The following is a 27,436-nucleotide window of genomic DNA, read 5'->3' on the forward strand; positions in this document are numbered from 1 at the left end:
TCATTTACAATTACGACTTCAATTTTTGTGTGTAGATTAAAACGAATAATAAAGGCCACTTACCCAAATGCAACGCTTTTATCACTCACTCACATTATCTAAATACAGGGAGAGATAACAATTTACAGAATTATTTATTTGGAAGACAGAAATAACAACTGCAGTGTGCATTCGTTAAGCTATAATTTCCAAACAAAAGAAAAAATATTGTATTTTGTAAAATAAAAAGAAAGTCTAATTGTTGTTCAATGATAAGTCAATCCAATCATTAAACGTATATCTCTTGGGTTTATATGGAGAAACAATAAACAGATTAACAAGCAAAGTAAACGGTTTAGCAAAATACAAACTTTGCAAACAATAATGATTGTTTGTATGAAAGATAAGAACATTTAATAATATTCAATTTTAATAGTATTTAAATTCGACGACAAGAAGTATATCCCTTAAGTTATGCTTTAAAAATAAATTCATTTCAATTGCATTAGGGATGCCATTAATAAAATTATTTGTAGATTTGTGGAAGGAGTAAATTATTAAATATATAAAATACCAAAAACGTTGAAAGAAAAAATATAAAATACAAAAAAATAAAATGTAAAGAATATAAAATAGAATAAAAAATAAAATACAAAAATGTGAAATAGAAAAAAATATATATACAGAAACTAAAATACTTACTTAGCTGGTCCATTACAGAACATTTGTTCCACAGGGCGAACTAAGAAAATATCCCCATTTCTCTCAGTTTATTACTTCGCTTTCTGGAATACCGCGCCTTGTCATCTCATCATCCACTTGTTTGCGCCATCTGTTCTTTGGCCTGGCAATTCTGCGTGCACCGCCATGTGGCTCTAATTTATACGCCTTTTTAGCGGGTTCATCATAGCTCATTCTTACGATATGGCCTAGCCAACGCAATTGTTAAATCTCGATACGTTTATATATACTGATGTCGTTGTATAGCAGATACAGCTCGTTTATCTATACTGATGTCGTTGTATAGCAGATACAGCTCGTGGTCCATATTACGTCGATATTCACCGTCAACGCAGATTGGTCCGTAGATCTTTCGAAGAATTTTTCTCTCAAACACACCAAGCACTGCCACGTCTGCTTGCGCAAGTACCCAGGCTTCAGAACCATACATAAGCACGGGTAGTAAATAAAAAACTAAAATATAAAGTACAAAAAAAGTATCACGGTGCGCCTTAACTAAATTTAAATGAAAGGTGCTTACTCCTGGGAAGTTTTTGCGGTTTCTGAAACTACAATGTAAAACTACAATGAAAAAAATCAAAAAAACAAAAAAAATCGCCGGAGGGATTTTTAAATTTCGCTGTCAAAGTTCACATTTTTAGGGCTTTTTTAGGATTGCACGATTTTGCTTTGAAACCGCAAGTCCTATCGAAATGGGATTAAAGAAAGTGTTGTAGCGGTGAAATGCAGTTTCCAAGCAAAATAGCGAAACCCAAAATAAACCTAAAAATGTGAACTTTGACCTCGATTTATTTAGAAATTCCTCCAGCGATTTTTTCTTGTTTTTGGATTTTTCTCATCTATGAACATTGCTGTTTCAGAATCCGTGAAAACTTCCCAGGTGTAAGCCGTTTTCATTCCAAGTTAATTAAGGTGCAACCTTCATGACTTTGTTTTATAGGGGGCCATACAGTCAGTACATTGTCCCAATTTGAACTTCTATATCTCAAAAATGGTAAAACCTACGAAAATACCATTGAGGTCAATCTTGTAGAGAATTTCCACTGCTACAACATTTTCTTTAATCCCATTTCGATAAGGCTTGCGGTTTCCAAGCAAAATGGTGAAAACCTAAAAAGCTATAAAAATGTGAACCTTGACCGCGATTTATTTGAAAATCCCTCCGGCGATTTTTTTTTTTTTTTTGAGATTTTTCTCATCTATGAACATTGTAGTTTCAGAAACCACAAAAACTTTCTAGGTGTAAGCACCTTTCATTTAAATTTAGTTAAGGCGCACCGTGGTATTACTTACTTAGATGGCTTTTATACTAAACAGAACGTATTGTTCCATAAGCCGAACTAAGAATAGATTTCCAAACGCACCGATCTTTTGATTTACTTCTCCAATTTTGGATGCCATGTTTTGTCATATCTTCTTCAATGTGGTCTTTCTATCGGAGTTTTGGCCTTCCCTTGGGGCGTATACCGTCAAGTGGCTCGTATTCAAATGCCTTTCTGGCGGGGGCAAATTTTCCATCCTGCTGACATGGCCAAGCCAACGCAATTGTAGTTCGATACGTTTTACTATATCGATGTCGGTCGGCTGGTATAACTCGTGGTTTATGCGACGTCGGTATTCACCGTTAACGCATATTGGTACATACAAATGTCGAAGAATTTTTCTCTCAAACACACCAATTCGCCTTATTGCCGTTGACAACCAGACCCACTTTGGCAGACTCTTTTTAAATTTTTGCATATGTGGCTGTAACGGCTCGCGTTGATCTACCTATTATGTCTATGTCATCTGTGTATGCAAACAACATTACATTATTATTGTATATCGTGCTGTTTGTATCTCTGGGCGTACATAGATTCGCATCTTGCGAGCGACTGTCACCTTCTCTGAAACCTCGTTTTGTTTTGAACGCCTCGGAGAGGTTCTTTCCTATTTTAACTGCTGATATTGTGTCAGTCAATGTCATCCTGCATTGTCGAATTAGTTTTGCAAGGATGCCAAACTCAGACATGGCTTGAAACAGCAACTCGGCCTTATAGTCGACGAACAGGTGGTATGTGTCGATCTGTCTTTCGTGGGTCTTTTCCAGTATTTGACGCAGTATGCTTTCTTCCTGCCAAATTTCGCAAATTGACTGATGCATACTCCTTATCAGCATTTCGCCAGCGGTCTTGAACAGTTCGGCGGGAAGTCCATTAGCTCCTGCTGTCTTATTGTTTTCCAGCCGATTAATAGCTGTCATAACCTCTCTTTGGCTAGGTGGTAGACATTCAACGTTGTCATTTACAATTTGTTCTGGGGTATCTTCATCGCCAGCCATATTCGATACCAAATGCAAACAAATAAAAAATACAAAAAATATAAAATACAATGTAGAGATTGTTTTTATGAAACATAAGAACATATAATAATATTAAAATTAATAGTATCCAAATACGGTGGCACGAAGCAAAACGTCACCATAAATGCCCGAAGACGTAACTCACAAAGCCAAATTTTTACAGGAGAAGCAAACAACCTTATAAAATGAAAATCTGTTTTATATAATACTAGCTGAACCCGGTGCTGAACCCTTTGCTTCCCCGACTACGATAAAATATAATGGAATGCCATAATTACATTAACGCTTTTTTAATATTTTAACGAATACATAAATATAGGAGATATGAAGGCGTTATGGAGCTACTATGGTATTTTTGTATGTTTCAGGATGTAACACTCCTCCGAAAGCAGGGACTGGATTCTTGTTCTATGAAAATTTGAAATGAAAAATATTTCCTTTATATTTTTTTTCATTTGACAGCTTTTTCCTTTATAAAAGTTTTCATTTCACTTTTTGTTAATTTTCTCGTTTAGAGTTAAGCTTGATGATCTGAAATTATTTGCAAGTGAAAAAGGAAAGCCAAGGACTCGAACCCACATAGTCACCAAATTACGTTACCTGGTTTCATTGGTGGTAAAGCAAATCTTCGGACGTATCGACTATGCAATGGCTTCTCTGTCCTAGAACTTATCGTTTTTCAAATGCAAATGTGTTTTTGTACATTAACGCGGATACTTGGCCACATTTTCATAGAAACCGAATTGAGCCCCAGTTCCTCCTATAAGAATTCCTAATGATTTAGATATATCATAATAAAACATAAATCTTAAGAAGTCTCTCAACGATATGATACTTAATGGCTGTAGCCTTGGTCAATTCCTTCCCAACTATAAGTACTTGTGTAAATAATGATGACTTCTACTGACTGCTAAGTCTTCAAAATTTCATTGAAATTTAACGTACGTAACAATAACATGAAATCGACCGAAAATATATATGGAAGCCTATATTCCTATATGAACCGATCTTGATATAATTTGTCAAATTTATTTTTAGACCAAATCCCTTATCACATTCCAAATTTCATTGAAATTGAACATACATAGCGTGTTTTGTGCATAAAATACAGAAAATCAGCCGAAAATATGTATAGGAGCCATATTCAAATCTGAACCGATTTCGATATAATTTGTCCCATTTATTTCTAGAACGAATTCCGCCACGCTTTCCAAACTTCAGTAAAATTGGACATATATATTGTGCCCAAATCTGAACCGGTCTCGATATATTTTGGCACATTTATTTTTGGAACAAATTTTGTCAGACATCCCAAATTTCAGCGACATTGGACACATATAGCGTGTTTAATGCATCAAATACAAAAAATCGGCCGAAAATATATACAGGAGCAATATCCAAATCTGAACCGATTTCGATATTATATGGCACATTTATGTCTAGACCAAATCCCGTTACGCATTCCAAATTTCAGCGAAATTGGACATATATAGCGAGTTTGGTGCATAAAATACAGGAAATCGGCCGAAAATATATACAGGAGCTATATCCAAATCTGAACCGATTTCGATATAATTTGGCACATTTATTTCTAGACCAAGTTCTGTAACACATTCCGTTACACCATAGCGTGTTTGGTGCATAAAATAAGGAAATCGGCCGAAAATATATGTATGTGGGAGCTATATCCAAATCTCAACCGATTTGAATATAATTTGGTAAATTTATTTCTACATCAAATTCCGTCACACATACAAAATTTGGAGATTGTATCTGTAATAGTTCTAAAGATAGTTGCATGCAAAATCTACATTTTTTGGAGGTACCTCCGGTTTTGATGCTATATCTCCAGATCAACGCGAAATTTCAAAAAATTATATAGCCTATTTTCATTCCTGGCCATGTAGTAATGTACCCTAAAAATTTCAGTAAGATCTGTTCAGCGGTTTTCGAGTCTATAAGGCACAAACAAACGTACAAACAAATTTCAATTTTATATATGGGGATTTCTGAGTGAAATCGGACACTTTTTCAAGATGAGGTTTTTGATTTCCTTTATTTTTTGCTGTGGTGATGCTGCTTATTATTTTAGTATATTTTCAGATTTTTTTGACTAACGGTTCCACAGATATTGCGCCTTGAAAAGTCAAATTCTGTAAAAACTACATGCAAAGAAATACTCATAACTTCTTTAATATTGGTCCAATTTGAAAACAAATCTTTTTTTGTATGTTTTGTTGTTTTTTTGTTCGACCCCTTCGATTTTCTTTAAATTTGTTTGTATTAAACTACGTTCAAATACAAAAATTTTAAGTCCTATGCGGTAATGGAGTCGGACGATTACTATTTTTGCTTAATTTTTTAAAAATTTTCAATTCAATTTTTCTTTTATACGTTTGTGCAAAATTTATTATTTTATTAAAAAAAATTAAAAGTTTCATTTATAAATATTTGTTTTGATTTTATACTTATGAATTTATCTCAAACTTCTTAAAAACTGCGTCATTTTTCGATTTTGAAAATGCATCAGCGAAAATTCCATTAAAGCCCACTGTGCATGTTTTTATATCTTTTTATGATAAACATATAATATACAATGATAAATATGTAATCTAATATGCTGTTTATATTAGAGCTTTTTGCAGGGTTAACCTTCTTTATAAGGAATTGTTTGAAATATAAGCAATGGAATTGACATTTAAAACCCAGTCGGTTTGTTAAATCCGGTTATATATAAACGGGGTATTAGCTTCAAAAATACAGGAAATACAAATTTTTGACAAAGGTGTTAAGGAAAAATTGTATTGACAAATTTAAAAAAAAAAAATCAGAAAAAATAGTAATCGTCCAAACCCCATTACCACATAGGACTTAAAATGTTTGTATTTGAACGTAGTTTAATACAAAATTTAAAGAAAATCGATGGGGTCGAACATCTTTAAAAATTGATTTTAAATATTAAATCACGAAAATAGCATCCAAGCCCACTGTGCAAATTTTGTTGGTATTTTTTATTTAATAGCTGATAAAACAACAAAACATACAAAAAAAGATTTTTTCAAATTGGACCAATATTAAAGAAGTTATTAGTATTTCAATGCATGTAGTTTTTACAGAATTTGACTTTTTCAAGGCGCGATATCTCTGGAACCGTTAGTCAAAACTGAAAATATACTTAAATGTTTTGCTAATAAGCAGCATCACCACAGCAAAAAATAAAGGAAATCAAAAACCTCATCTTGAAAAAGTGTCTGATTTCACTCATATAAGGGCGAGTGTTTGGAGTATTATCAATCCTGTACGAATGGGAATAAGTAGTGAAACCAAAACCGATGGTTTGGTTTTGGGATCCTCCATTACAACAAAATCTGCAATGTTATCCCATTTTCCGAAAGGCTACTTCTTGAACGTAGAAGCTTGGAATTTTGCCAGAGCACTTTTTGAACATAGAAGCTGGAAATTTTGCCAGAGCATGTATTTTAGCTTTATGGTCGGATTCCTTCAAAAAACGAATTTCAGTTTTCATGTGGGTTACGTCTTCGGGCATTTATCGGGACGATAAGCTTTAAATTATGTTTTAGAAATAAAGCAAAGGAGAAAATTATAAAATATTAAATACCAAAAACACAAAGATAGAAAATATAGAACTCAAAAACTTAAAATATTAAATGCAAACAATATAAAATTTAAACAAGTAAAAAAGTGTTAAGTTCGGCCGGGCCGAACTTTTCATACCCTCCACCATAAAATATTCTTAACTAAAATGGAATAATTAGTTGTTGTCCTGTCCCCAACTTTAAGTGGGTACCTTAAAATGTCAGATAATGTACATAAAATGCTTCATTCGGGAGGCCTTTTTTATGGTGCCTATATCTAACTATGTATGTTGACAATTTTTGGTGGGAGAGAAATTGAGAGGTACCGTTATATAGGGGATATAATAAAACATGGACCGATGTTGACAGTTTTTGAAGGGAGCCTTTAATGTCAAATAACTCCTAATTCGGTTAAAAATTGTAGCTAGAATCCTCAAAATACCGAAAATCGGTACATAACGTGAAAACTTCAAATGTCATTAACAGCTAGTTCGGAGGTATGTGGGCTATACGAAAATATGAACTTAAATGAACAATTTTTGTTGCAGAATTTTTGTTGGCTTTTAAATTTCAAATTACAGAAACTTCGTCCAAAAAATAAAGGTAAGGTACGAAGTTCGGGAGGTTATACCAAAACATGGACCTACGTGGTTAAACATTTTAAGTAAAACCCTCAAAGTACCGAAAATCGGGAAGTATCGTTATATTGGGGCTATGTTGAAAATTGTTGATGCAGATGTGTAGTGACCACTACAACCTTCAAATGTCAAATTACAGTTAGTTCGGTTAAAAATTGTAGCTAAAATTGCCAATTACTGAAAACTGGGAGGTATCGTTATATGGGAGCTATATCCGAACATGGACCTATGTTGACAATTTTTTATGGAGAGGTGTTGTGACCACTAAGAACTTCAAATGTCAAATTACTGCTAGTTCGGTTTAATATTGTAGCTAAAATCATCAAAATACCGAAAATCAGGAGGTACCGATATATGGGGCTATACCAAAACATGTACCTATGTTCATAATTTGTTCGAATATAAGTTTTCTGGTCACTAAGAACCCTAAATATCAAATTATAGCTATATCGGTCTAGAAATGCGACTTAAATTGTCAAAATACCTGAAATCGGGCGGTAACGTTATATGAGGGCTATTCCAAAACATTGATCTACGTCCACTAGTTTTGTTATATAAGTTTATTGACACTTAAGAACCCTAAATGTCAATTTATAGCTAAATCTGTCTGAAAATGTAGCTAAAAACGTGAAAATACCATAAATCTAGGGGAACCGTTATATGGGGGCCATACCAAGACGTGGACCTTTGTCCACAAGTTTTGTTATTTAAGTTTAGTGACGCTTAAGAGCTCTAAATGTCAAATTATAGCAAAATCGGTCTGAAAATGTAGCTAAAAACGTCAAAATACCGTAAATCGGGGGGTACCGTTATATGGGGGCTATACCAAAATGTGGACCTATGTCCACAAATTTTGTTATATAAGTTTATTGACACCTAAGAACCCTAAATATCAAATTATAGGTACATCGGTTTGAAAATGTAGCTAAAAACGCCAAAATACCGTAAATCGGGGGGTACCGTTATATGGGGGCTATACCAAAACGTGGACCTATGTCCACAACTTTTGTTATATAAGTTTAATGACACTTAAGAACCCTATATGTCAAATTATAGCTAAATCGGTCTGAAAATGTAGCTAAAAACGGCAAAATACCGTAAATCGGGGGGTACCGTTATATGGGGGCTATACCAAAACGTGGACCTATGTCCACAACTTTTGTTATATTAGCTTATTGACACTTAAGAACCCTAAATGTCAAATTATAGCTACATTGGTCTGAAAATGTATCTAAAAACGTCAAAATACCGTAAATCGGGGGGTACCGTTATATGAGGGCTATACCAAAACGTGGACCTATGTCCACAACTTTTGTTATATAAGTTTATTGGCACTTAAGAACCCTATGTGTCAAATTATAGCTAAATCGGTCTGAAAATGTAGCTAAAAACGGCAAAATACCGTAAATCGGGGGGTACCGTTATATGGGGGCTATACCAAAACGTGGACCTATGTCCACAACTTTTGTTATATAAGTTTATTGACACTTAAGAACCCTAAATGTCAAATTATAGCTAAATCGGTCTGAAAATGTAGGTAAAAACGTCAAAATACCGTAAATCGGGGGGTACCGTTATATGGGGGCTATACCAAAACGTGGACCGATATAGCCCATCATCGAACTTGACTGCCTGCAAACAAAAGACGCATTTTCCCAAAATTTCAGCGTTCTATCTCCATTTTTGTGGATGCTAGAGTGATTACCACAGACGGTCGGACGGACGGACGTGCTCAGATCGACTCAGAATTTTACCCTGATCAAGAATATGTATACTTTATAGGGTCGCAAATGAGTATTTCAATGCGTTACAAACGGAAAAACAAACTTAATATACCCTCCATACTATGGTGGAGGGTATAAAAATATGAAATACAATAAACATAAAATTAAAATAAATATGTATATAAATTATAAAATGCAAAACCACGAAACAAGTCTTACCTGCCTTACCCCTTGGCGAACAATGCTAAACTTTCTCCACTAATAAATTAGTTGTTTTAAAATATTAAAACAACGACAATGGGATTAAGCCAGACTATTTTGAAAAAAAAAAAAAACAAAGTAATAGTAAATCAATTTTAACTACATCCCACATTAAAAACCTTGTTGTTTAAAAATTCATAAACAACAGAGCTGAGATTAAGCTGCATTACCTCACAAATAATAAATAAAATATAAAATACAAAAAATGTAAACAACAAAAAATATATAATGCAACAAAACATAAAACACAATATACAACAATATAAAATATAAAATAAAAAGTTAAAATATAAAAAAATATTAACACAACAAATGTAAGAAATATAAAATACAAAAAAATATAAACAAGTAAAAAAACCATAAAATAGTCTTAATTAAAATGGAATAATTAGGGTCCTTTTAACATTTTAGGTGGAAAAACTTTTCGACAATGGATACTCCTACTGCCTCCCACTATTGCTTAAATTACACTGTGAACACAAATGTTGGGGCAGAGATAATTCGTTTTGGAGATGAAAGCCCTTGGTGTGTGTATATTAAAAACCCCGAAGGACAGATGCGCCGTGAGTCAAACTTCCGCGTTATGGCGTGATGAAGTTTTTGCAAGAGACCCTTAAGCCATCATGAATTAGCATTATATCTTTGTTTGTTGTTTTTGTAGAACACTTAAGCAACAGTGAACAAAGATATAACGCTAATTCCTGATAGCCCACAGGGTCTCTAACAAAAATGTCATCACGCCATAACGCGGAAGTTCGACTCACGGCGGATCTGTCCTTCGGGGTTCATAATATACTCACCACGGCCTTTCTTCCCCAAGAGGAATTTTTCGTGCCCCAGGCTTTCACCACCATTTTGTTGTACAGTTTTATCTAATCTAAAAAAATGTGTTCAGCTAGGTGAAAGGTACCACCTACGGGGCTATATCAAAGAGTCAACCTATCTTTAATTTTTTTGGCGGAAAAGTTTTATAGCTGCAGGGAACTTCAAGAGTCAAATTGAGGGTAGTTTCGTCAAAACAATGTAGACCCTCTCAAGAGAACCCATGTTGACGAATTTTAGTGAAGAAATTTCGTGACCACTGAAAATTCCCGAAAATCGGGAGGTACAGTTATATGGGGGGATATACCAAAACATGGACCTATATTGACGATTATTTTTGAATAGACAAAATTGTAGCTAAAATTCTCGAAATACCGATCATTACAGCTAGTTCGATTAAAAATTGCAGCTAAAATTCTCAAAATACCAAAAATCGGGAGATACCGTTATATGGGGGCTATACCAAAACATGTACCTATATTGACGATGTTTCGTTGGAGATGTTTTATGACCGCTGAGAACTTCAAATGTCAAATCACAGCTATTTCGGTTAGAAATTGTAACTAAAATGCTCAAAATACCGAAAATCGGGAGGTACGATTTTAGGGGGGCCATACCAAAACATGGAACTATGTTGACGGTGTTTGGTGGAGATGTTTCATGACCACTGAGAACCTCAAATGTCAAATTGCAGATAGTTCGGTAACAAATTGTGGCTAAAATTCTCAAAATACCGAAAATCGGGAGTTACCGTTATATGGGGGCTATACCCAAAACATGGACCTATGTTGACGATGTTTGGTGGAGATGTTTCATGACCACTGAGAACCTCAAATGTCAAATTGCAGATAGTTCGTTTAAAAAATTGTAGCTAAAATTTTTTAAATAACGGAAAATCGGGAGGTACCGTTATATGGGGACTATACCAAAACATGGACCTATGCCCATATCCTCTGGGATATAAGTTTGTTGATCACTAGGAACCCTAAGTGCCAAATTATAGCTAATTCGGTCTCCAAAAATCCCATCTTCTAACTTGACCAGCCTATGAAAAAAAGCCCCTCGGGTGCAACATTTCAGCACTCTATCTCAATTATTGCGGACGCTAGAGTGATTACAACAGACGGACAGACGGACATGGCTAGATCGTCTTAGAATTTTATCCTGATCAAGAATATATATACTTTATAATGATTAGTTCGATGTGTTGCAAACGGAATGACAAACTTAATATACCCTCCATACTATGGTGGAGGGTATAAAAACCAAAAATAAATAAAATGGGAAAATATAAAACACAAAAAATATGAAACACAAAATTATATACAAATAAATATAAAATACAAAACAATAAAATATACAAAAAATATTAAATACAAAACAATGTAAAATATAAATAAATGCAAAAATATAAAATACAGAAAAATATTTAAAATGCGAAAATTATAAAATACAAAAAAAGAGAAATACAAATAGTAAAATACAAATAAATGTTAAATACAAAAAATATAATATAGAAAAATATATAAAATACAAAACAATAAAATATACAAAAAAATGTTAAATACAAAACAACGTAAAATATAAATAAATGCAAAAATATAAAATACAGAAAATTATTTAAAATGCGAAAATTATAAAATACAAAAAAAAATGAATTACAAAAAAATACAAAAAAATATTAAATACAAAAAATATAATATAGAAAAATATATAAAATACAAAACAATTATATAAAATGCAGCAAAATATAAAATACAAAAAAATATAAGATATAAATTCAAAAAAAGTAAATAAAACGGAAGATATGTATATATATATATTAGAGTGGGGCGATTTTAACACCATCACGGGCGCCTGGAGTTTCTGATTCTTGGGAACACCATCACGGGCGCCTGAAGTTTCTGATTCCATTACTCAGCAACAAAGTCAACTAGACCATATGTCTAGGGTGAAAATCGAGCCCCCGGATTTTGACTTGAAGTGTTTTTTCAAGCATTTTTGGATATTTTGGCATATAACAACCAAACCACTAAGATATTCGATCCAACACAAAGACAATTGTAGGCAAGACAATAATAAAGCATTGGAACGCTCCTTCAAGTAGTTATGGCCTCGAGAAGGTGCACATTTTTTGGAAAATATCGATAAACGACACTGTGCTACAAAATGGGACTCAAAGTCAACCGATTTTCCTGAAAATTTCAGAGAATGTACAGGGAGGACCCGTTGTTCAGATAGGCTATACATTCCCAGCAAAATATTCGATGCCAAGGATGCTATTGAATCATGGGTGCAAGTGATCTGTCATGCCATCTTTTTAGCATTTTCACTTATGAATTTTATATGAGCGTAACCACCGTAAGATGACATTCATTTTCGGATCTTAAGATGACATTCATTGTCGGATTCTAAGCATGTCATTTTGACAAATGCTTTGACAATGAATGAAAAGATCGGATCTTTCACGACTTGCTTTGAACCAATGCAAAATATGCCATGAAATCACGTCATCGCATATCACCCCTTCCTTCAAATTTTGCTGGGTTGTGTTGAATTTCGGAGGGGTTTGGTACCACCACTATGTCTGATTTAATAAAACCGCTATTTTAGCAAAAATGAAACGAGTGATGGAATTAATTCTTCCACCCTCTGAACCACCCCGCTCCGAACTTCCACCCTCCGAACCACCCCGCCCCGAACTTCCACCCTGCTGCGGATTTCCACCCTCGGGACCAACCCGCATTGAACTTCTACCCTCCGATCCACCCCGCTTGGAATTTCCACTATCCGAACCACACCCTCCCATCCACCCCGCTCCGAACTTCTACTTATCGAACCACTCTGCAACGAACTACCCTGCTCCGAACATCCACCCTTCGATTCTCCGACCCTAGGTACTCATTTTGGGACCTTAAGACCCTACCACGCCCGAGGGACTTATTTGTGGCTATAAGACCAGACCACGCCCACTTTTTTAAGTGTGTTATATCTTCAAAACTTCTAAACCGATTTCCATGTAATTTTCAGATGATGTACAGGGATGGTCCTTGGTGGAAAAATGCTATAAATTTTGTTAAATTTCGGAGGTGCTGGTTATACCCTGCGTCCTATTTTTTTAAATGCGCTATATATGTAAAATGTACAAACCATAAGACCCGACCACTACTACTTTCTTAAATATGTTACAAGCCAGATGTTATGCATAGCGAAGTTTTGGTCTTATTGGAAAGCAAGTATTTAAATTAGAAGGCAACATATCGATAGCTATAGCTTCATCAGATATATAAGATGTACATTATAAGAAGGTGGAAGGACGATACAGTTGGCCCTTAAGCCACTGAACATTCATGTGAATGAAGGGCACATATGCAATACTAAATATAAGTTATCACCTGGAACGAATTTACAATGACACATAATAATTTAAGAAGCAATTCACCTTTAAATTTCAGACAAACACTTTCAGTTATACTATTCCAGCAGATGAAATAAATGCATGCCTCAAGTCATCAGCTTTTTGGCGTTATGTTAACATTACATATCGACACAAACAAATCTGAAGATTTTTTATTTATAATCACTTGCAGATCTCGACTAATTAGCGATGCAATAAAAATACAATCGCTGATTGTGAATGCATCGCTAATTAGCAAATTTCGAAGTTTCTAATTTCATGAGTAGACCCTATTACATTTTGAAGCAAAATTTACAAAAAAAGTAAAAATACAGCTGATTGATATAAGTGTGCCTTGTACATAGATTAGCATTTTGAGTTGATTTATTCATGTCCGTCCGCATTATTATCCAACCCGAGTGAAAATTGAAGATGGTCACTTTTATGTATAAAGGACGAACGCTATATAGCTCCCCTATATGTATACATATTTTCGACAGTTTTCTTGTACATGATGAACCAAACACTAAATTGAATAGACATATTGAAGAAATTTGTGTGAATTTTTTTTAGAAAAAAATCGCCAGTTATATTGAAATCGTCCCCGCCTTACTTTCATATTTTCCTTACTGGTTTAATTTTTGCCACCACGAGTTCGTTATTGCTTTCTACAGCTGCTCCTCTTTTTGACCGCACATCGTTCCAGGGGCCTCTTCATTTCCTCTAAATATAATGTTACCGCTACCGATGATAATAACTAGCCGATGCATACACCTTATTAGAGTGTCAGCTTCGGTCTTGACCAGCTCCTGCGATCCAATTATTCTTCAGGCGGTTTTGTCTTTACTTCATGTTGGTCGGGTGTTAGACAATAACCGATATCGGTGTACCAGAATTTGGGGCTAGAACAAATATTTCAAGGCGATACACGCGTTTTTGGCAAAAAAGCTTATAATACCCTTCCCACATAGACATGTAGGTTATATGTACACAACAAGTATTACATAGAAATTATTATTACCTTTATTTCAGCTACCTAAATGTAATGTAAGTAAAAATAACAATAACATGAAAATAATCTCAATAATTACATTAGTGAGGTATTACATAGCACATTAATTCATCCGTAAACACGTTCTTCATTAATTACACAATTTTACATAATTTTTTTCCTGATTTGATTAAGCCTATTTTCATTTTTCTTCCCTTTCAATCATAACCAAAAACGATGAATAACAAAAATGCTAATTAAACCTAAGAGGCTGGCAGCAACAGCCTTGTCAGCACCACCACCAACCCGTTCAATGGGTTGTTCATCAAACAGATACTGTTGCATAAATGATGATCCTATTGCTCCGGTATATTTCGGTGCATAATTATAAATTAGCGATTCCATTTCTTCGGTTTCATTTTGGAAATATTGACGATTACGTCGTGTCTCACCAACAAAGAAATCTGCAAAATATTGTGAAGTCTTGATGGCAAGGGTGGTATGGGTTATATTGCGATCTGGTACGAATTCATAGAGATTTTTTTCTGGATGAAATTGGACGCCGTAAAACGGATATCTAAGGAAAGAGAAAAAAGAGGAAATGTGGAAAACACGCACAATTATTACCGAAGAAAAATCTTATGCAAAAAATAAAGAACAAAAATAAAGAAATTATGTGAATTATTTATCAGCACACTTACTTTTTGTGCTCAATGGTGGATATAAATTCACTACCATCCCAATCATGATTGAGACTCATCACCTTCCACATTGTATCCAATTTCATCGTGGCAAATGTCTAAAAGCAAATACGCACAAAGGTTTATTTATATTCAGTTATAATGTAATTTGTATTAAATATTAATAATAAGTTCTGATGCTAAAGAAGTTATGCGTGCTCAAAAAGAGACACGCTTATACCATACTGCCATTCTAATGGATGTTTTGTCCTGCATCTAATTGAATTCCAAATAATATAAAATGAGCACCTCCATTAGGAAGGTATATTTTTGGAGTATCGAGTGGGAATCAAACAGTAGATATGTACGTATATCCATTAAACTCCAAGGTGCAAATTATTATTTAAAGAAAGTGAAAGAAGGAAAAGGGGGTTGGAAACAATGGAATTCTATAAATGCTATTTATAGCCTACACCGCATTGGGGTAAGGGATGCAAAATTTTAGTTCCTTTTGGGGACATACATAGAATCACTTTCTGTGTCGATTTATGCATGTCTGTCCGTCCGTCTGTCCATGTATTTTTGTTCGCAACGCACAGGTCGCATTTACTAACAGATTCAGCTGAACTTTGGGGAAATTCATTTTTTGGCCATATTAAGAACGATTTTGTTTTTGGTGCAAGTCGGTTCAGATTTGGATATAATTCCCATATATATTTTCAACCGATTTGAGGTACAGTCGGACCTCGATTATCCGTGATGGTCGGGATCGGAGGCATTACGGATAATCGATTTTCCCGAATAATATAGGCAATGTTTTTATGCAGGTTTTGAAAATATTTTTGGGTAAATATGGCATAGTGTTAAGTAATAATCATAAACTATGCATACTTACTTACTTAGCTGGCCCATTACAAAACAATTGTTCCATAGGCCGAACTAAGACAAGATCTCCATTCCTCTCTATTTCTTGCTTCGCACTCTGGTTTATCTCGCCTTTTCATCTCAACATCCACTTGTTTGCGCCATCTATTCCTTGGCCTGCCAATTCTGCGTGCACCGCCAAGCGGTCCGTATTTATACGCCTTTGTAGCGGGTTCATCATCGCTCATTCTTATGATATGGCCTAGCCAACGCAATCGCTGCATCTCGATACGTTTAACAATATTGATGTCGTTGTATAGCAGATACAGTTCGTGGTTCATGCGACGTCGATATTCACCGTCAACGCAAATTGGTCCGTAGATCTTTCGATGAATTTTTCTCTCAAACACACCAAGCACTGCCATGTCTGCTTGCGCAAGTACCCAGGCTTCGGAGCCATACATCAGCACGGGTAGTATCAGTGTTTTGTAGAGCGTTATTTTTGTTTGACGAGATGTGGCTTTGTTTTTAAACTGCTTACTTAAACCAAAGTAGCCTCTGTTAGCCAATGCAATTCTTCTTTTTATTTCACAACTGATGTCGTTTGTTGTGTTTACGGAGGTGGCGAGGTAGACAAAGTCTTTTACTACCTCAATATTATAGGAACCAACTTCCACAGTCGGTCCGAGCTCAATAGACGCATTGCGCGTCGACCGCATCAACTTGGTCTTCTCACCTTTTACCGCCAGACCCACTTTAGCAGATTCTCCTTCGACCTTTATAAAGGTATCAGTTACTTCTTTTACTGATCGGCCCATGATGTCTATATCATCAGCATAAGCAAGTAACATGTGGCTATTGGTGTAGATTGTGCCACTTCTTTTGACGTTTGCCTCTCGTATAACCTTTTCCAGCAGGATGTTGAAGAGATCACACGAAAGGCTGTCTCCTTGTCTGAAACCTCTTTTGGTACCAAACTCTTCGAAGAGGTTCTTTCCTATTTTAACTAAGAACCTCGTGTCAGTCAAAGTCATTTTACAAAGCCGGATGAGCTTTGCGGGCATACCAAATTCAGACATGGCTTGGAATACCTTTGAACGCAGCGGGCTGTCGAAGGCGGCTTTAAAAAGTGGTAGGTGTCGATCTGCATCTCTTGGGTCTTATCCAGGATTTGCCGCAGGGTAAATATCTGGTCAATGGTGGACTTGCCAGGTCTAAATCCGCATTGGTATGGTCCAATTATCTCGTTGACCATAGGCTTTAGTCGTTCGCACAATATCCCTGACACGATCTTGTAGGCAATAGGGAGTAGACTTATGCCCCTATAGTTAGAGCGTACAGTCTTATCTCCCTTCTTGTGGACGGGGCACAGGATACTCAGGTTCCAATCGTTGGGTACTCGTTCTTCCTGCCAGATGGTGCTAACTAGCTGATGAATACACCTTATCAGCGTGTCACCTCCGGTTTTGAACAGCTCGGCCATCGGCCCCTGCTGCCTTATTATTCTTCAGCCGATTTATTGCTGTCCTTACCTCATCTTGGCTGGGCGGTATACATTCAATACCATCTTCTGGGATTGGGACTGTGGTATCTTCGTCGTCTTCGCAGCTATTGGATACCAACAGATTTGAAACATGTTTCCATATCCTGAGTACACTATCTGTATCAGTTACCAAATTACCTTGCTGGTCTCTACAGGAGGATGTGCCTGTACCAAAGCCATCAGTTTGATGCTTGACTCTTTGGTAGAATTTTCGGACTTCATTCTGGCTCCTGCACATCTCGATTTTTTCACACTCCGGCTTTTCCGTCTCTCTCTTTTTCCTGCGGAAAAGACGTTTCTCCTTTTCTCCCTGTATCTCTCTCGTGCGCTACGCGTTACTATGGATTGTAAAGTAGCCCTATATGCCGCATTTTTCTCTTCGGTGGCAGCACGACACTCCAGATCGAAAGAAAAGAAAAACAAACCCCTCTAAAGTTGACGTTTTAAGGACCATGATTTGCGAATCTGCACCTGGAATGTTCGCACTCTTTATAGAGACGGTGCAGTCTTGGCATTGGCAGACGTACTGGAAAAGTACAAGGCCGATATTACTGCCATACAGGAAATACGATGGATTGGGAAAGGCGTCACAACAACAGCTAAAGGTGACACACTGCATTATAGCTGCCATGACGTGAAGCATGAGTTTGATTGCGGATTCCTAGTTAGTCAGAGGCTAAAACATCTGGTATCAAGCTTCACCCCAGTGAATGAAAAACTTGCTGCAATTCGAATAAAAGCAAAATTCTTCAACATCAGCTTTATTTGCGCTCATGCTCCCACTGAAGACAAGGACGAACAGAACAAAGATATATTTTATGAGCGCTTAGGAGAAACATCAACGGTCATGTCCTGCCCATGACATTAAAATTATTCTAGGCGATTTTAATGCCAAAATTGGAAAGGAAAATATCTTTGGCCCAACAGTCGGAAAATTCAGTCTCCACAATGAAACTTCTGACAATGGCATGAGGCTGATAAGACTTCGCAGCGGCAAAAACATGGTAGTTAGCAGCACCAGATTTAAATATCTCGACATCCATAAGGGCACCTGGCTGTCTCCAGATCGGAAAACAAGAAATCAAATTGATCACGTTGTGTTCGATGGAAAACACTCATCGATGGTGTTGGATGTACGCTCGTTCCGAGGAGCAAACATAGACTCGGACCACTACCTAGTTGCAGCAAAGGTACGCACCCGCTTAAACGTAGCAAACAAAGTACGAACAGACACAACACGAAAGTTAGACATCGGTAAGCTGCAATCACAACAGATAGCCACAGCATATTCCACTCAACTAGCCCAATTGCTTAATTAAAGCACACCTCATCCCGATAACATATCAGCGCAATGTCAAAACATTGCCCACTCCATGCAAACAACCGCAAAATCCATACTTGGATACTAGAGACCTCCAACAAGGAATCCATGGTATAATCAGGAGTGTCGTGCTGCCACCGAAGAGAAAAATGCGGCATATAGGGCTACTTTACAATCCGTAGCAACGCGTAGCGCACGAGAGAGATACAGGGAGAAAAGGAGAGAGGAGAAACGTCTTTTCCGCAGGAAAAAGAGAGAGATGGAAAAGCGGGAGTGTGAAAAAATCGAGACGTACAGGAGCCAGAATGAAGTCCGAAAATTCTACCAAAGAGTCAAGCATCAAACTGATGGCTTTGGTACAGGCACATCCTCCTGTAGAGACCAGCAAGGTAATTTGGTAACCGATACAGATAGTGTACTCAGGATATGGAAATAACATTTTTCAAAACTGTTGGTATCCAATAGCAGCGAAGACGACGAAGATAACACAGTCCCAATCCCAGAAGATGGTATTGAATATATACCGCCCAGCCAAGATGAGGTAAAGACAGCAATAAATCGGCTGAAGAATAATAAGGCAAGCCGATAGCCGTAGTCGCTAGTGCTTTTAGCTATAAGTTAATTATAATTTTTAATTGTAATAAATATTTAAATAAATAAATAAATAAATAAAAATAATAAGGCAGCAGGAGCCGATGGCTTACCAGCCGAGCTGTTCAAATCCGGAAGCGACACGTTGATAAGGTGTATTCATCACCTAGTTCGCACCATCTGGCAGAAAGAACGAGTACCCGACGATTGGAACCTGAGTATCCTGTGCCCCGTCCACAAGAAGGGAGATAAGACTGTATGCTCTAACTATAGGGGCATAAGTCTACTCCCTATTGCCTACAAGATCGTGTCAGGGATATTGTGCGAACGACTAAAGCCTATGGTCAACGAGATAATTGGACAATACCAATGCGGCTTTAGACCTGGCAAGTCCACCATTGACCAGATATTTATTTACCCTGCGGCTAATATTGGAGTAGACCCAAGAGATTCAGATCGACACCTACCACCTTTTTGTCGATTATAAAGCAGCCTTCGACAGCCCGCTGCGTTCAAAGGTATTCCAAGCCATGTCTGAATTTGGTATCCCCGCAAGGCTCATCCGGCTTTGTACAATGACTTTAACTGACACGAGGTCCTCAGTTAAAATAGGAAAGAACCTCTCCGAAGAGTGTGGTACCAAAAGAGGTTTCAGACAAGGAGACAGCCTTTCGTGTGATCCCTTCAACATCCTGCTGGAAAAGGTTATACGAGAGGCAAACGTCAAAAGAAGTTGGTGTACATTGACCAATAGTCACATGTTACTTGCTTATGCTGATGATATAGACATCATGGGCCGATCAGTAAAAGAAGTAACTGATACCTTTATGAAGGTCGAAGGAGAATCTGCCAAAATGGGTCTGGCGGTAAACGGTGAGAAGACCAAGTTGATGGTGTCGACGCGCAATGCGTCCATTGAGCTCGGACTGACTGTGAAAGTTGGTTCCTTTAATATTGAGGTAGTAAAAGACTTCGTCTACCTCGGCACCTCCGTAAACACAACAAACGACATCAGTTGTGAAATAAAAAGAAGAATTGTATTGGCCAACAGATGCTACTTTGGTTAAAGTAAGCAGTTTAAAAACAAAGCTACATCTCGTCAAACAAAAATAACGCTCTACAAAACACTGATACTACCCCTGCTGATGTATGGCTCCGAAGCCTGGGTACTTGCCCAAGCAGACATGACAGTGTTTGGTGTGTTTGAGAGAAAAATTCGTCGAAAGATCTACGGACCAATCTGCGTTGACGGTGAATATCGACGTCGCATGAACCACGAGCTGTATCTACTATACAACGACATCAATGTTGTTAAACGTATCGAGATGCAGCGATTGCGTTGGCTAGGCCATATCATAAGAATGAGCGATGATGAACTCGCTAAAAAGGCGTATAAATACGGACCGCTTGGCGGTGCACGCAGAATTGGCAAGCCAAGGAATAGATGGCGCAAACAAGTGGATGATGAGATGAAAAGGCGCGGTATTCCAGAGTGCGAAGCAACAAATAGAGAGAAATGGAGATCTTTTCTTAGTTCGGCCTATGGAACAATTTTTCTGCAATGGGCCAGCTAAGTAAGTAAGTAATTCGAATCATTTCAATTGTAATTCGAATTGTTCCATTTGTAATTTGAATTTTTTCATTTGAAATCCCAAATGAAAAACTTCGAATTACAAATGAAATAATTCGAATTACATATGAAATAATTCGAATTACAAATGAAAAAATTCAAATTACTGGTTATGTATGGGGAATTCTGAGTGAAACCACCGTACACTTTTTCAAAAAGTGGTTTTTGATTTTCGTTATTTTTTGCTCCTCAGCAAAACATTTCAGTATATTTCCAGATTTTTTTGGCTAACGTTTCCAGAGATATCGCGTCTTGAAAAAGTCGAGTTCTGTAACAATTTATACAAAGAAATACCCATAAATATTAACTCCGAATAGAATATTTATACCCTCCATCATAATATGGAGGGTATAATTAAATTTGTCATTCCGTTTGTAACACATCGAAATATTCATCGGAGACCCTATAAAGTATATATATTCTTGATCAGGGTAAAATTCTAAGTCGATATAACCGTCTGTTGAAATCAATATATAGCTCGCAATTTTTGAGATAGAGCTTTGTAATTCGGTATGGAAGTTTCTAGGATGTTTGGTATTGCAAATGGGCTATATCGGTCCACGTTTTGATATAGCCCCCATAGAACGGTACCACCCGATTTTCGGTATTTTGAATGTTTTAGCCTCATTATCACACCGAACTGACAGAAAATTGTGTACTAAGTCTTCCTTGAGGGTATACAACTGTCCCCCAGAAATTTGTCGGTATAGGTCCACGCCTTCATGTAGCCCCCATAGAACGATAAGCCCCGATTTTTGGTATTTTGAAGGTTGTGGCCACAATATTCCATCGAAATGGCAGAAATTTGGTATTTAGTCTTCGATGGGGGGTATAAAACTTTCCTACAGAAACTTGTCGGTACAGGCCCACGCCTTAGTATAGCCCCACATAGAACGGTACGTCCCTATTTCCGGTATTTTGAAGGTTGTGGCCTCAATATTCTACCGAAATGTCGGAAATTTGATATGTCGTCTTCATTTGGGGTACTAAACGTTCCATATGAAATTTGTCGGTATAGGTCCACGCCTTCATATAGCCCCCATAGAACATATCTCCCTATTTTCGGTATTTTGAAGGTTGTGGCCTCAATATTCCTCAGAAATGACTGAAATTCGGTATTTAGTCTTCGTTGGGGGTATAAAACTTTCCACCTGAAATTTTTCGGTATAGGTTCACGTCTTAATATAGCCCCTAAAGAACGGTGCCTGCCTATTTCCGGTATTTTGAAGGCTGTGGCCTCAATAATCCACCGAAATGGCTGAAATTTGGTATTTAGTCTTCATTTGGGGTATTAAACGTTCCATATGGAATTTTTCGTAATATATCCACCTCCCGATTTCGGTATTTTGAGGGTTGTGGCCACAGCATCCCACCGACATGGCTGAAATTTGGTGTTTAGTCTTTGTTGGATTTCTGTCTTTCTGACTGAAATTCGTCCGAACAGGTCCATATTTCCCCATAGAACGATACCTCCCGATTTTCGTAATTCTGAAGGTTGTTACATCAATATCCCACCGAAAGACTAAAATTTTTTATTTAGTCTTCCATGGGGTTATAAAATATTACAGAAGGGAATTATCAGTATAGATGCGCGGATTCCTATATAGAAGCGTACCTCCCGAATTTCGGTATTTTGAAGGTTAGCCACATTGTTTTACTGAACTTGCTGAAATTTGGCATTTAGTCTTCTTCTTCATAAACGAAAAGAAACTAATTGTTCCATTTGACTTCAATACAACTCGTAGTGGAGGGTATAACAAGTTCAGTCTGGCCGAACTTAACGCCGTTCTTACTTGCTTTTGTACCTACCGATTTTTTATACCCTCAGCATTTATGCTAACGAGGGTATTTACACTTTCATACGGGCAAAATGTGCCTCATCTAAATAATAGTTTAAGACCCCAAGTATGTTTGGACGAAATGTGTTTCAGACAATTTGGAGTCGATTGAGCAATGTCCGTCCGTCTGTCTGTCTGCCTGGCTGGAGCGCACGATAACTCTCGAACGGATCAACCGATTCGGTCCAAAATTTGGCTTTCGTAATATTTTGTCCAAATTTAGTTTAAGTTCGAAGATGGGTTATATTGGTCCACTCCTTACGGCACCTCCCCCACAAAAATTCGAAATTTTTCGGAAAATTTGTACGTACGATAACTCTTGAAGGGAATAAACAATTTGGTCCATACTTTGCAAATCATGAAATGTCTACCAGACTTAGATGTGGTTCCAATGTGGTTCTGGTACCTCCCACACAAAATTTCGGATAAGTTCAGTTTAGGACCTGCTCTCGAATCGCTTTGATTTTTGTTTTAGCAACTTGTATTCACCGCCCTCTACACGACGGTAAAAGTTTCATAAGGGACACGTCCATACATCCTGAGAAAATAGCCTGAAAGTTGCAAACAAACCTCTATGACTCCGTTTGAGGTGGTTGAAGCGCAAGATAACTCTCGAACGGATCTGCCGATTCGGTCCAAAACTTGTCCTTAGTAATATTTTGTCCAAACATAGTTTAAGTTCGAAGATAAGCCATATCGGTCTACTCCTTCAGGTACCTCCCCCACAAAAGTTCAAAAATGTTCGGAAAATTTGTTCGTACGGTAACTCTTGAAGGGAGTGGCCGAACTGGTCCATACTTCACACATCCTAATATATCTACCAGATATAGATCAGGTTAAAATATGGACTATATTTGTCCACTCCATCCGGTACCTCCCACACAAAATTTCGGATAAGTTCACTTTAGGACCTACTATCGAATCACTTTGATTTTTGTTGAAGCAACTTGCATTCGCTGCCTCAATTACGATGGTAAATATTTTTTTCAGGGACAAGTCCATACATCTTTGGCAAACAGCCCGCAGGGTGCAAAAACCTCCTATGGCACCATATTTAGTGTCTGGAGACACACTTCCTTAATGAACAATCCATTCCTCCGCAAAACTTTTGATCTTTAATCTTAACCATTTTCGTCGGTTCATACGCCCAAAATTTTTAAAATCACCTAAATACATACGTTTTTTTGGGAAAAAATTGTTTCAATATACACAGGCTGAGGGTATATCTCTATCTGCAAAGCCGACTGAAACTTTTTTACTTGTTTTGTATTAAATACGATTAGTTACAAAAATTTTAAGAGTCCTATTTGGTAGTGAGATTCGAATAATTACTATTTTTTTTCTAATTTTTTAAAAATTTGTCTATAAAGTTTTCCCTTTATACCACACGGGGTGCCTTAACCAAATTTAAATGGAAGGTGCTTAAACCTGGGAAGTTTTTGCAGATTCTGAAATTACAATGTTCATAGATGAGAAATATCAAGAAACAAAAAAATCGCCGGAGGGATTTTCAAATAGATCGCGATTTAAGTTCACATTTTTAGGGGTTCTTTAGGTTTTCACGATTTTGCTTGGAAACCGTGAGTCCTATGTAAATGGGCCTAAAGAAAATGTTGTAGCTGTGAAAATTCTCCACAAGATTAGCATTTATTATATTTTCGTAGGTTTCACCGTTTTTGAGATATACTCGTAGAAGTTCAAATTGAGACAATGCACTGGCTGTACCGCCTCCGTATAAAACAATGTCATTACTGCAATTTCCCAAATTAAACGTATATATCCTGAAAATGGTACAACATAGGAAAAAATAGATCATCCAATCGTGTAGATAATTTTCACAGCTTCAACATTTTCTTTATTCCCATTTTGATATAACTTGCGGGTTTCAAGCAATCTCGTGAAAACATAAAGAACCCCTAAAAATGTGAACTTAAATAGCGATTTATTTGAAAATCCCTCCGTCGATTTTTTTGTTTCTTGATATTTCTCATCTATGAGCATTGTAGTTTCAGAATCTGCAAAAACTTCCCAGGTGTAAGCACCTTCCATTTCAAATTAGTTCTGGCGCACCGTGGCCACTGTGAAACAGTGCTATGATCGTGACTGTTTATGAATAATATCTCAAATTTTGTAGACATAATTAAGATGTAACATTTGTCACTGTCCCAATTGCAACAAATAACAACAACATACCTCCTCTGTAAAACAGTACATATGAAAGTTCGCCGTAACCGGATAATTCTTTAAAATATCAATAACTTCGGGACTGGCATTACGGAACATTCTTGATTCTTGAAAATCTAAAATAAAATAACAGTTAATAATGAAATCCCTTGATTTTGTGTAACACTTTACAAACCTTCTTTAAATTCCAATGGCAAAGGTTGGGCTGACGATGAACAATAGGTTCTTGGTTCAGTACCATTTGCCGATAGGTACACCAACAACTCATAACCCAAACATGTACCCCATACTGGAAAATATGTACCTTCATCATTGATTTTCATGGCAATTTCATAAATGTGACGTCCAGCATCGGCATAACCATTCGATTGATTGAAATGTGTAGCACCACCCGGAAGTAGGACTCTGCAAAAAATAGGGACAAAAATGCATTATTATTGATAACAAGTAAAATATTCTGAACTTATATGGAATAATTTTCTTTCTTTAAAGTACCAATTTTAGGTGAGGAAGTTTTGCGACCCCCAAATACCTAAGCACACTAGGTATAATTTAAAGTACCTGAAATCCGGCGGTTATTTGAGCAGTACTCCAAAACATGGACCTATGTTGACTTTTTTTTTTTTTTTTTGTGGAGAAGATTTTTGACCACATGGAACTTCAAATGTCAACTTGCAGGTAGTCTGGTAAAAAATTTAGCTAATGTCTTAAAAATTTCCCAAAATGGGGAGGTACAATTATATTGGGGCTACACCAAAACATGAACCTATGTTAACAATTTTTGTTGGAGAAGGTCTGTGACCACTGGGAATCTTAAATGTCAAATTACAAAAAATATCTGTCATTAACTGTCAAATTACTGCTACTTCGGACAAAAAATACCCAAAATCGGAAAGCACAAACACATGGACCCACCTTCACGATTTTTTGAGGATTGTTTTCTGACCACTGGTAACCCCGAATTTCAAATTACTGGTAGTTCGGTAAAAAATGAAGATAATATCTTCAAATTACCTGAAGTCGGGAGGTATCGTTACATGGGGCATATACCAAAGCATGCAGCTAAGTTGACAATTTTTGGTAAAGACATTTTTTGACCACTGGGAACCTCAAATATCAAATTATAGGTAGTTCGGCCAAAAAATAGTCAAAATACCTAAAAACGGGAGGTACCGTTATATAGGGGCTACACCAAAACGTGAACCGATAGAGCCCATATTCGTTTCATACACCTATTTGATACTAATTTTGAGTACATACGGAGGTATTTTGCCGCCGTTGAAAATTTAACATTGCCCGGCCCGGGAATCGAAACTGGACATTTAACGTGCAAAGGGAAAAGCAAAACAACTAAAATCGACACACTGTACTAAAGCAGCAATGACAATCCCACGGCAGCGGGTACTTCGATACCAGATTGACCCGGAATCACACAAGAACAGTGTTTCGGTCTGTGTCTGGCATCTCAGGTATTTGTATTGTATCGTTTTTCTGTGTTGATAGCAGCATATACCGGAACGTCTGCTACGGATTTGTTTGATCCATGCTAGGACCCATGTAAATGTGTTCGTTTTGTCTCATCCGCATTTATCACACTCAATCTTCGGCAGGATGCAATCGATGCCGGGAGTGCATGCATCTCAGGGGTTGGTCCGAACTCGTCCATGTGAGCGACTACGACAGTCCCTCCATCATCCTCCTGAGCGATGACATTGTGATAGGTTAAATGTCTACTTAGCTGACCTAGTGCAGTTCTTCCATCTGAGGAATATGAAAATATCCGCCGCTAAATCCACTGCCACACTGTTCACTAGAGTTGGGCAATCTAGTTCCCGGAGCGGATCAATCTTTCTAGTACCTTTTCCCAGAAGGAACTAGTTCCTTAATATAGTTCCATAGTTCCAAATAGTTCCGAGACCGATATAGTTCAACGAATCTTTCTCTTTCATCAAACCGTAGGGGACTATATGAACTAAAGGAACTATATAAACGCAAGAGCTGGATATAGTTCCAATAGTTCCTTGTCCGGAATAGTTCCTTGGAACTAGTTCGTTTCGGAACTACACAACTCTACTGTTCACCACATGGACGGCTAAAATGAGGCTCCCACTGAACATATTAGTCGATGGTGTACTGATTCTGACCACTAACTACCCCAAAATGCTGGGTATAACGTTCGATAGCATGTTTAAGTCATCCGCACATGCCACAGCTATTTGCGATAAGATCAGAAGTGGGAACAAGGTGCACAAATCGCTGGCCGGTAGCACTTGGGGAGCTGACAAAGAAACCTTG

General features: G+C 37.0%; 2 protein-coding genes across 4 annotated transcripts in view; both read right to left on the reverse strand.

Annotated features, from left to right (window-relative positions):
- Positions 1–9,332, reverse strand: part of l(3)72Dr (lethal (3) 72Dr) — a 30,489-nt gene extending 21,157 nt beyond the window's left edge. The window contains exons 1-3 of the mRNA XM_073986470.1: positions 9,239–9,332; positions 2,014–3,024; positions 682–1,173 (exon numbers count right to left, since the gene is read on the reverse strand). Of these exons, the coding sequence (XP_073842571.1) occupies positions 682–704 (23 nt within the window). The 5' untranslated portion in view covers positions 705–1,173; positions 2,014–3,024; positions 9,239–9,332. The remainder of the gene's footprint in view (positions 1–681; positions 1,174–2,013; positions 3,025–9,238) is intronic.
- A 5,167-nt stretch (positions 9,333–14,499) lies between these two features.
- l(3)72Dp (gamma-glutamyl hydrolase) overlaps positions 14,500–27,436 on the reverse strand; it is a 68,439-nt gene continuing 55,502 nt past the window's right edge. For all 3 annotated transcript variants that reach the window (XM_073986466.1, XM_073986465.1, XM_073986467.1), the window contains 4 exons: positions 25,317–25,546; positions 25,151–25,257; positions 15,192–15,289; positions 14,500–15,067 (listed from right to left, as the gene is read on the reverse strand). In XM_073986466.1, coding sequence (XP_073842567.1) covers positions 14,713–15,067; positions 15,192–15,289; positions 25,151–25,257; positions 25,317–25,546 — 790 coding nt within the window. In that variant the 3' untranslated portion in view covers positions 14,500–14,712. The remainder of the gene's footprint in view (positions 15,068–15,191; positions 15,290–25,150; positions 25,258–25,316; positions 25,547–27,436) is intronic.

The sequence above is a fragment of the Musca autumnalis genome, unplaced genomic scaffold (assembly GCF_047663935.1).
Source record: "Musca autumnalis isolate F117 unplaced genomic scaffold, ASM4766393v1 scaffold_4, whole genome shotgun sequence".
Taxonomy (NCBI): Eukaryota; Metazoa; Arthropoda; class Insecta; order Diptera; family Muscidae; genus Musca; species Musca autumnalis.